The 11161-nt window shown below is 48.7% G+C and overlaps 1 protein-coding gene across 1 annotated transcript; it reads right to left on the bottom strand.

Annotated features, from left to right (window-relative positions):
- Positions 1 to 4563: 4563 nt before the first annotated feature.
- LOC146593636 (zona pellucida-binding protein 2-like) lies at positions 4564 to 9595 on the bottom strand. Its single transcript, XM_085308944.1, has 9 exons — positions 9514 to 9595; positions 8421 to 8525; positions 7700 to 7843; positions 7311 to 7523; positions 6798 to 6898; positions 6199 to 6370; positions 5748 to 5930; positions 5226 to 5307; positions 4564 to 4870 (listed from the first exon to the last, which is right to left on the bottom strand). The coding sequence occupies exons 1-9, from the start codon at positions 9593 to 9595 to the stop codon at positions 4564 to 4566; spliced, it is 1389 nt and encodes a 462-aa protein (XP_085165070.1).
- Positions 9596 to 11161: the final 1566 nt, after the last annotated feature.

Genomic DNA, 11161 nt, shown 5'->3' with positions numbered 1-11161 from the left:
GTTAGGGCCAGATGGACTTCCTCCCCTAGGAAGTCCCTGAGTGATCAGACTTGAATGTGGGGATCTGCCCTTTATGTTAATACTCCAGACATTGGACTACGTACCCTCTCCAGAAGTCTGCAGATAATGCCTTGCCTACAACCTTTGGAGACTTCTCATGTCTGCTGAGCTGATGCCTCCTGGGCCTGAGACTGGGTCTTTGCCCTGCCTGTTATGCAATTACCCATCCCCTGCAGAAAAGAACAATCCTGAGTTTTTCATGCGCAAATGTATCTCCTTTGTGGCAGGTTTCCTTTCCTTGTGAGCACTGCACCTCTCTGTGCTATTTCCCATTCCCATGCGTGTTTACTAAGGACAGAGAGTCTGTGGTCCCTTGGCTCCCTTAGACCCCCAGCAAGGGGTGTCCAGTCCCAGCAAAGGGTGCTCTGGTGCAGGAGGAAGGTTTCMATGATTATTGTGAACAAGTAGAAATGAAGGGTTACCGTGGAAACTGATATGCAATCAAGGGCACAACTCTGCACTGCGTTACTCCTCTTATTCTCCCTTTCCATGCTGTGTGGGATCAGTAAAGGCCTTGTTCTGTATCAAGGAGTTAATGGCAACTGAAAAATAAGATCTGCTCTGAATATGGCTTTGGTTCCTACTCTCACTCATCCAGCTCTCCTTCTCAGGTCCCAGCTTTCATTTCACTGGGCTGAGTCTGGATTCAGACAGAACTGCATGAGAACAGAAGTGTGGCAATGATTTAAGTGCAGAGCCTCCCATCCCTGAAGCCAACATGGATATTCCAAAATGCACAAAGCCAGCATGTATTTTGGACTACCCAAGCACTGCCAGTTAAAAGGAGGATGAGGGAAGAGGTGTGTTTAAGGAAAGGTGCTTCACAGCCCTGTGCAGGTGGGATGAGAAAAATGATGACTTGTTCCCAGGGAAGGAAAAGCAGCCAGAAGCCAGAATCACCAGTATGAAAGTCCACTATAATGTAGAGACCCTCACACCTCAGAATTCAGGTCTACCCTTTCCTATATATTTCCCAAGACTTCCTAGYGCCCGTCTCCCATCCATCCCAAGCAACTCCTTCCTATTCTGCCTTGGAGACCTTCCAGTCCATCTTGGAGAAAGTAATGTTTCTACCTGGCATAACTCGCTGCAAAGCGTTTGCTTTACCTGCTTCTGTGGGTTACTACTGAAGGGAAGTGGCTGAAATGTTCCCATGCTCTCAGCCTGTCCCTGTGGCACTGGGAAGTGAGGTTTAGCTTAAAGCACTGTATTAAGTCCCTGCAGCATTATGYTACTTGATTTGCTGCCCTAATCTTGAATTTATTGGGGAAGTGAAAGCTCCACTGGGCTGGGTTCAATGGCCCAGAGAGAACTGGGCAGCAGCTTTACTCAGAATTTCTGCCTGTGCTATGTAAGATTGACTTTGAGACCTCTACATGTTTTACAAATATATATGAGTTTCACCATATTTTTCATCCTGAGGAGAAAACATCTCCCTGGATGTAAAACTGAGGGGTTTGGTTCTTTTATACTGAATACTTTGTCTTTCCACTTTGAAATTAATGTTTCTACTTATCCTATACTGTTTTGGTTTTCATCTGACCAATCAAAATTTCCCCTTGCTCTTTCCCATAATCAGAGTTGATCATGTTGTTCCAACTGAAATTCAAATATTTCGGAGTAAAATTCTTGATCAGATATATATATATATATTTTTAATAGGAATTACTGAGGGACCTTTGGAAGATGAAACTTTGGTTCCTAAGTTACTTCTGAAACGTTTCTCTTAGGTGCATATGTGTGCACAGAATTGCCCTGATTTCACAAAAGTTCTTTTAGGATACAAGAAACTGAAGTCAAGGTAAATGAGTAACACAATATTTGCAAGCTGATTACTCCCAAACATTTCATTTTGGTTAAGTAGCAGTGTAGGCAGATGAAGGGAAATGATTGYGCTGCTGCCACTTACTGAGTTACCACCCCACACCAACATGCCCTTCGCAGCATCTGGAAACCTGGTCTTTCCCTTAGATCCCAATCCATAGTGGAGCTTGAACACATGCACATGCTTATCCTGACACAGACATCCCCAGAATGCAGAAAATAATGTTGCTGCTTACAGATTTCAGAATTAAACCTAGAAGGGGAGCATTCTTCTTCTTCTTCTATTTATTTATTTATTTATTTTTGTGTTGTATGGGGCAGCAGCACCAGAAAGGCAGCTGGGTATTAAACTCTGACATGTTGCAGAAAATAGCCAGGAACCTGCAAAATGTGATGAACTGAAAGAGATTTTTGACTGGTCAGAGAGACGTGTGCTAGGCACATCTGCCCGTGTGCAGCTGTTTCACTGGCTGGACATATCTGCTTATTGCCTATTGCCAGGTTATCTGCCCCTGCCAAATCCCCTCCATGGCCCAGTTGTTTGAACCCTCCTGGAGAAGACTAGTGCTGCTAGGTCTCTACTGCCAGCGAATGACTGATTTGAGTATGAGGAATCTTTCTGCTTGGCCTTGTGCTCTGTCCTTGACTGCAGGGGCAAAATGGTGTTGGGAGCCAGCTCCCCCCTCATCTTTCCTCATGAACTAGCAGCACAACCCATGCAGCCTGAGATAGGGAGCAGTCATGATTCCTGCTCACAGCTCCTGGTTCAGGCCTGCTAATTACACTTGTCTTCAAGATTTATCAGAAGGAATCTGTTCTCTTTGAGCTGAGCTGTGGAGCTGAGCTGGGCAGCAGCTGCTGCTGCCTTCTCATCCTAGCCCCTGCCAAGCAAACAATCTCACTACGTGTTGTTGGGCCTCTCTAGGATGTATGTAATCTCCTCAGGACCAGTGAGTGGACATTACCTTTGTGTCATTAGCTTAGTTATGGCTGCAGCCCTGCTGATGTGCAGGTTCATTGGAAAGGGTCTTTTCATAGCTCTCTTGTGTCTGCTTCCACTCAGTTTAAGACAAGATCAACTGGCTTGTGAAAGGGGAGTATCATGGGGTTGCTTCCCCATGGGAGAGCAGGGATGCTTTTTGTCAGCATCCTGCCCTGCTGTTTTTGCAGCCCCCTTTGGGATTTTACAGAGGGAGAAAGCTGAGACTGACTGAGGTGACTGGGCATATCTGGACTGTGAGAGAAAGGGAGAGCCAGAGCTGCTTGGTCCCTGTACTTGGTTCCAGTGCCTCAGGGAGCTACACACAACCTTCTGCCAGGGACTTTGTCTTCAGCTTTGCAGAGCAGCTCTAAAATGGTAGACCCAGAACTGGTCTGCCCATTCTTCCCTTTAGCTATTTCCTCTAGGTTCTCCTTTTCCTGTTTCAGAGGACCCGAAAGCCAGCACTCTCATTGTTTTTCCTTCCCTTCACCTTGCCGATGCCAAAGCTGTGTTTAATCACCTACCGTGGTCCTATCTGGAAAGGGTCTGAGAAGGAACAGAAGCACCATGGAGCTTTATAGCAAGCTGGTAGCCCCCCTGTCACCTCTTCTCTGTACTTCCCACTTGAATATGTTCACCCCCCTCTTCCCTAGCCTTGGACTTTACATACACCTGACCCCTTCACTGCATCTTTCCCCCCCTTTCCTCAGTCTCCAGTGTAGCTCCTAGTATTCTTTTTCATTRACTGGCCATTGCTGGACCTTCTGGTCTGCAAGCCATTTCTTCCTCCACTGGGCCTTGGCGAATGGTTGTTAGTCCACACTTTCTGCTAAAGAAGTTTTTTAGGACCCCATATTGCTTCTGAGACTTCCAGAGTAAATACAGAGCAGAACCAATGTCACTACTCTGAGTGTGCTTCTTTCCCTCCCAGAAGCAGAGCAAGCACCTTCTCTTACTTGGATTTTTTATCTGGAGCTCATCTCTGCTAAGGCCTGCTAGGAAGCACCCACTCCTGGGACAGGCCTGCACTGTGCTGGGGCTGTGCCTCTCACACTGCGTTGCTGCCCTCTCCTGGACTTTCCAACAGCCGCTGGGCTCAAAAARTGTAAAGATGATAAATATCTTCTTTGAGGCTACAGAGGTGGAAATCTTTTCAAAGCCTTATGTCCCTCCTGTTGCAAAGCCTGGCTCTGAAAATGAAGAGATTTGATGGTGAGCTTTCTCCTGCCCCATTTTGTCAGCCTGACCCGAGCAAATGCTCTGGCTTAAGCTTTCCCTAAGGGCTCTTCTTTCAGGTGTGTATARAAAAGTGGTATCAGAAGGGAACTGAATTGTTCCTTAATGCAAGACTGACTCCCTGCCTCGGAAAAAGATGCCTTCCATGACTTACAGAGAAACAGTTGGTTCAACCTGTGTGATGGATTCCCTCTGTGTAACCCCCAAGCCSCTCTGTGTTTGGAGCTTCCATGACTGCAGAGAGATGGAAATAGAAGCCACTCTTTATAGCAAAAGGAAGTCACATATCTTGGTTGTAGTCAGAGCTATTTGGGAAGGAAAAGTGAAAGGTGGAGGAGAAAGATGTCTGTATTCTTCATTGCTTGATACTTCTGCAAGTATGGGGTTAGTTAGGGACACCCACAAAATGGACAGTAGTGGCTGGAGGAATGCTCTTCCTCATGCCTGTGCATGTGGGAATCTCAGAAAGTATCCTTTATGTCCGACACTATTGGCACAGGAGATGTCTTATTGGTCACATCAGCAAAATAAGAGGTCGTTGCAAGGGAGGGAACTTCGTGCATCTGCTYCATGTCAGCCCTCTGAGATGCACTAGGGCCCAGGGAGATGGTGGGATTGGCAGTTGCAGCAGCAGGGCCAGCATGGCGGCTCTGCTTAGAGATCCCAAAGAACTTGGTCACCATCTCCATCATTTTGGCGGGTTCCTTCCTCCTGGAAGCATTTGGAGAAGACATCTGGCGCTGTTGGTGGGTCCAGTAACAGTAGCTGCTACAGAGAGACAGAAGCCCGTAATAAAAAAATGGGAACTGACTGCTAGGAAGCAGCACCAGAGCCCAGGAGCTACCTAGCACCAGCTTCAGGGCCAAGGTTCCCAGGATCATATCTAACAGCTTCCTATATGGCTGCATAAACTATTGCCAGGGGTTAGCCCCCCTGTTGATATGCTGCACCCCTGTTCTGGCCTACCGCCTCTTGCCAATGTCATAGTGTTGGGCTCAGGGTCTCCTTCATCTCCCTTTCCAAAGAGGGTGGCTTTCCCTGTAGAGCTGGGGACCTGACACCAACAAACTGCCCTRGAAGTTCCCCATGCTGGAAGAAGGAGCCGAAGCCCTCCTAGACTTACAGGATGAGGAGGAGGGTGATGGCAAGTAGTGGTATCACGATGCTGAGAGTCAGGACTGGGATCCTGCGCATAGTAGGGACAGCTGAGGAGAGACAAATGGGTGGAGATTTTCTCRGAGAAGTCCCACTGCTACAAACCTTTGAGATAATCCAGGTGCTAATGCTCCCCAGCCTTAGGGCTAAGCAGGGGTGGTAGGTCCAGGGCCTGCATTACACCTGGCACTGAGGTTATTAGGGCTCAAGGCTAGTCAGAGACACCAAGGTGGAGAGAGTGATCAGATTCCTCAGCATTGGCCTGGTATTGGAACAGAGAGAGAGTTGTGATCTTTTCAAAGAKGATGATGGAACAGAGGAGATAGCTGTCTCCAAAGTGACCCCCAAGGGCTGTAGATGTTGCCATAGCCAGCAATTGCATAAGATGTTCCTGGGGAAGCTCTTCGGGGGTCCTAGTTAGTGTTTACCCTCAGTTCAGAGCCCCTCAATCCCTTCCTTGCCCTGCTCAAGTAGCAGATGATCTGCGTACCCTGCTCAGCCTCTTCTTCTTTCACGCAGTTCTCCATGGAGCTGGTGCCTATTGCCCTGGTGATCAGGCCTTCCTTACATGGTGTACACCAAGCCATACCATAGATCAGGTTGTAGGTTCCAACAGGGCATGGGGAGCACTGGCTGTCCTTAGGAGGGCTGAACATCCCTGGTGGGCATACGACTGAGGAGAGGACACATAGAAAGGCCCTTCTGAGCAAAGGCACTGGCTGCCTGATAAGAGTGCATTCAACTCAGAGTAAGGGAAATTGGGCCCTGACACTCAAAGGCTCAGAATTACCCATCCACCATATTCCCTGAGCTGGGTGTTTATGGGGAGGGCAGCAAGGACTGCTGAAGAGACCCCARAACAGTCATGCATGGTAAAGGGAAGAGACAAGCGGGGAGGGAGAATGGAGGGAGGACAAAAGGGCTGTGGACTCCTGGCTCACTGCAACAGTCGAGGCATCTTTGCAGCTGCTTGGTCTGTCCGTAGCCCCCACTGCAGTGTTCGGTCTCTAGGAAGCCGACAAACTTGTTGGTAAAAATGGCATGGGGGATATCAGCTCCAGTGACGTGGAAGGACTTATGTTCTTTGAAGAACTTGTTGAGGGCGAGCTGGACCTGAGGAGGGTAGAGCAGGCAATGGTGGGCAGAGGTCAGAAGTGCACTGCCAGGACTCTAGAGGGGAGTTAAGGTTTTGTTGCATGGAAAACATGCTCCCAGCACTGTAGCTCTGGGCCTATGGAGAGTGTCCAGCTCTAGTGTGAAAGGCAGGCACAAGAGTTCAGTGCACTCACCTGTGCTGGGAGTTGAACCTGGGGAGACAGGCACTGCATACAGCCTGAATGGGAGGCCCCAGKCTGGGCCCCAGGGAGACTGAGCATACCCTCAGGTAAATTGTCCTCCTCTTCATGCCTGCACTGGTGAAGATGCCTGAGCTTCCCACATCCAGGCTTAGAGGAGAGTGCTCCTCGCCTTGTGCAGATGCACACACAGACATCACGTGCCCTGCTCCTTCCTTGTAGAGTATGCTGGCCCCATGGCTCACCTGCCAGAGGTTGTGCTGGACTGTTCTGTGGTAGCAGTCTGTKACCGTCTCTGGGTCCTGGGAGTTGCAGTGTTCATCCCAGTGGGGCCCAAACAGGGAGACTAAAGAATGGAGATTGAATAGTGTGGCTCAGGCAACACCAGCTCCAACAAGAGACTGGCAGAGCCCCAAACAATTGACAGGCCACACTGGGAAGGACTAACTCCTTGTAACAGGTGGCAGTGCCAGAGATGTAGCCAGATCAGACCTTGAGATCTGTGGCAATTATAAAACCTAAGCTTGGAAAGGGAGAATAGAATGGAGGAGTTATGGCTCTCTACCCCCAGTTCTAGCCATTTGACATTGCTGTCTTCCCCAAGACCCTAATTTCACTACTCCTGCTTCAGCCCTGTACTGTCATCCTTCTCCCCCTCTAAGCACAAACTTCAGTGCCTGAACTCTGCTCACTGTATTCCACTACCTCTGTCATTCCCTGTGTCCTCTCTGCCATGGTGCTACTGCCTGTGACTCTACCTTGTAACTGTACTTGGACGAAGACCTCTTGCAAAGGCTCATTCAGCGTGGGGAAGCAGGAGGATCCTGTGAGCTGGAATCTGCAGTGCAGCTCAGCAGCCAGGTAGCTCAGGCTCTCTTGCAGAATCCACAGGAACCTCTTTGTCCGCTCTTCCTCACAGAGCTTGCTCTGGAAGAGCAACACGGTCTCCAGGCCTCCAAGTATGTGGTAGCCTGTGGAAGAAAACTCTAAGAGGTGCCTGGTTCTTCCCCTTTGCCAAGAGCAACAGAGAACTTCCCATCCAGAGAGCTGAACATGGCCCTACTCCTTCTCTCACCCCATGGCCTCTCCAGCCTTTCAGTCCTCACTGGATTGACTGTGCTGCTTGTTAGCATGGAGCTGGACTCACCAAGCACACTGTAGTGAAATGTTTGGGACCTAGGGAGCCCACGTTCCACGTAGGAGATGGTACAGGAGTAGTTCCCACTGTCACCTGCTTGGAATTGTTTGAAGAGGAGATGTCCTTCCTCAGTGACTATGAGAAACTTGGAGTCTAGTGCAGGAGACAGAAGGGTTGAGGATGAACTCCAGGAACTGGCTGTCCTGTGCTGAACTAGCCCAGACCCTGGGGTGGACTGGCCCAGATCACATCTTCTCAATCCTCTGGTGAGACTCTAAAACATTCTCCCAAAGCTGATCTTCCTTTTCCTTCTCAGAAAAGTTATTAAGGGGTAGGGGAAAGAAGAAATCAAGATCTCTGCCTCCCTCTCCTCTGCCAGAGATTTCTCTGTCTGCCAGAAGAACCATCCAAAAAACTGGAAGCTTTCTTAACAAAACCTCTCAGCCCTTGTTAGAGCAAAAAATCAGGTAAATATAATCCCATACAGTATTACTCCATAATCTTGTCTCATGTTTGTGGTTCAACACCCCACAACACACACAGTCTTTTCAGGCCCCAGGACCCATGTACCCTTCACCTGCCCCAAAGGAAAAAGTGCCTACTGGCAGACCTGCTCCTTCCTTGGGTGGATGTTTCCCTTCCTACCCCTCTCTTACCTTGCAGTTGCAGAGCCCATTGCAGCTGCTTGCATCTAATTGTGCATCTGAGAGGTAAGGAGCCAGCACCATACCTTCCCTGTCATGGACCCAGTGGTAGGTGGGATTTGGCACCTCCATCACAATGGGGCTGCATGGCAGTGAATACAAGCTGCTCTCCGCATGGATGAAGACTTGGACTAAGCCAGAGAAAAAGAGACAAGAGTTGGGCACATTTCAGGAACTTCAGGGCACTGGGAAAAAAATAGACCTGGAGCTGAGGAGAGGAGAAGGTTTGGGAGCTAGTGGGGCAGGTTGGGAACCTACAGGGAATCTAAATGGACTCAGCTCCACTCAGGACCAASCTGTATATGGGCTTAGAGGAAAGAATAGAGAAATGCCGGGAGCTATAGGAATAGGCAGCAAGAATTGATGCTATGGTAAGGGTAGCTGGTGGAGACCACAGAGTGCCAGACTAGACCACGTCTGCTTGTGTTGGCTGTGACCAGATTGGGAAGCCACATCCTCTGTCAAGTCCATTGATGTAGTGGGCAGTGAGGACAGGCTCCCCTCACCAAATGCTGGACACAGGCTGGATGGGGAAACTCCTTAGCTCAGGAGATAGGATAGCATGGGTCAGGGAGCTGGGCCCTACAGGGATGATTTGCAGATTCTTTCTCATCCTCTTGGTATTCCCAGCTGGAGTTGGTTGGTTGCTGGAGATCTCTTACTGGCACCCCATCTCTTCTGCTCCCTGTGAAGCTGTCCCCAAGAGGAGGAGCTGGCTGTCCTAGAAAGGAAGCAGAGGGGCAGCTCTAAGGTTCAGTGCCAGCAGTAGAGGACAACCTGCTCTAGATAAAATATCCAAAACAGGAAGTCTTCAAAAATGAACCCAGAGTGGTGGCACAATAAGGGTCTTCTGCCCCACTGAGGCAACAGCATGAGCTGGTGAAGGTCTGCCTGGCAGCAGTGTTGCTTCTGACCTGTTCTCTGCCTCGCCACAGATCTCAAAGCAAAACTAGGCAATGCCTGATTGTAACAGCTACAGGGTATGTGGAGTGGCTTATGTCACTGATCCTCCAGCAGTTCAGGGGGTGCTCACCTCACCCTGGACACCTCGCCAAAGCCTCCCATTGGCCCTCCAAGGAGACAGAGTGGAATATATCAGCCTCCATGCTGATCTTTTACCTGAACACCTGCAAAGCACCAGGGCCAGGATGGCCAGGGTCTCCAACACCCCAGGTCCCCTGATGCGTGGAGCACAGAACATCCTGCCTCCACTGCTGTGGTATGGAGCACTGGGTTACCATGGCAATGAGGAATGTCTTCTRCTTACTCCTCCTGTCACCTTTGTGATGGTTTACAGGCACTGCAGCCTCCTCTGCCCGCCTTGATCATACTCGCTCAGTCTGATCTGTGTGGGAAATGTGGTCCATCCACTGGGGATCATCACTGAGTAGGATGTAACACAGCTAAGAGACACTCTAGTAAAAGGGATGTGGGTTTGCAGGGGCATGGTCAAGTGAGGTGAACAGAGGCAGGGAAGAGGAGATAGGGATGTCAAGAATATGCAAGGCTTTCTTAGTTGGAACTCTGCAGGAGCAAGAGGCAGGGAAATCCCCGAGAGCTTAGAAGGAGGGTGAGTTTGCAACGTAACTCAAGAACAGGAGACTACAGGGTCTTCAGCTGTGGATGATACCTAGAACATCCAGCTGTGGAGGATATCTTGAGAATAAGAACATGTTGATGAAAATAGGGAATTGAAGTCTTGAGGGGAAGTTAGGCCCACGAAAAGTCTCAGAGGGAGAAATGACAGAAGTTGCTAGGCAAAAGATGGCAAAATGTGGGTATGTGTCAGGAAGTTTTGGGAGAATGTTTCAAGCTTTTCCGCCCACTTAGGTGCCTCCTAAGTAAGAGTTCAGCCCTTAACTTCCAGTAGGAGGTTTGAGTTCAAGCCTGGGACGCTTCAGAAAATCTCTTGTTTCAGGTCTGAATCTCATAAAAAGTGTTGTTTTTTTAGTGGTCCTGTATGCCCCGGAAATGAGATTTGGGTTCCTGAGTCATTTAGGCATTGGTGACGATTGTTCCTTCAGGCCTAAAATTGACCAGTTAAAAGATAAAGACAGCTGGAAATCAAAGAAGGGGAATGCTAAAAGCTCCTTCACATTCATCACTTGCATCTGGGTTTCTGGAGGGATGTGTGTGGGGAGTTGTGCTTATGGGTGAAATACCTACAAAGCATCTTGCTGGCACATGAATAAAATGTATACAAAGAGAAAACAGCAAGAGTTAAAAAAATAAGAGAAATAAGACAACACCTATCACTTCATTTAAGATGCAGCAGAACACACAACAATTTAAAGACAGTAAAAAGGATCAATAATTATTTAGGGGGAAAATAATGACATTAGTAGGCAGCCCTCCCTCCCTGTCCTCCCAGAACAGAGAAATCATGAGAAAACCTCAGTGAAAACACTTAAATATCTCAGCCCTGTGGCTGTGGGCCTGAGTAGGAACAGAGGTAGTGGCCACATCTGCTGAGGGCAGCCTCCCTCTATCCTCCCACTGAGAGTCAAAAGAAAGGGTGGGCTGAGCAAGTGTCTCTGGAGGATGCTCGTTTCTAGGCTGTACCTACAGAGGAAGCTTTGCCGTGATGAATAATGGGATGAATGAATCCTCAATGTTTCTTTAAAAAGAAAAAAAAAATCCCCCCCACGCCCCAGATCTTAAGTTTCTCTGACAGTTTTAGCATAAATAAACAATGTCTGAGCTTGAAGTCGCTTGGGATAAAAACTCATAACCTGTGTGAGCAGCAGAATAAATCAAAGAAAATTTC

Source organism: Rhea americana, unplaced genomic scaffold, assembly GCF_003343005.1.
Source record: "Rhea americana isolate MKP2758 unplaced genomic scaffold, rheAme1 scaffold_287, whole genome shotgun sequence".
NCBI classification, from domain to species: domain Eukaryota; kingdom Metazoa; phylum Chordata; class Aves; order Rheiformes; family Rheidae; genus Rhea; species Rhea americana.
The sequence above is the reverse complement of the archived record's forward strand: the minus strand, read 5'-3'. Positions and strand labels throughout refer to the sequence as shown.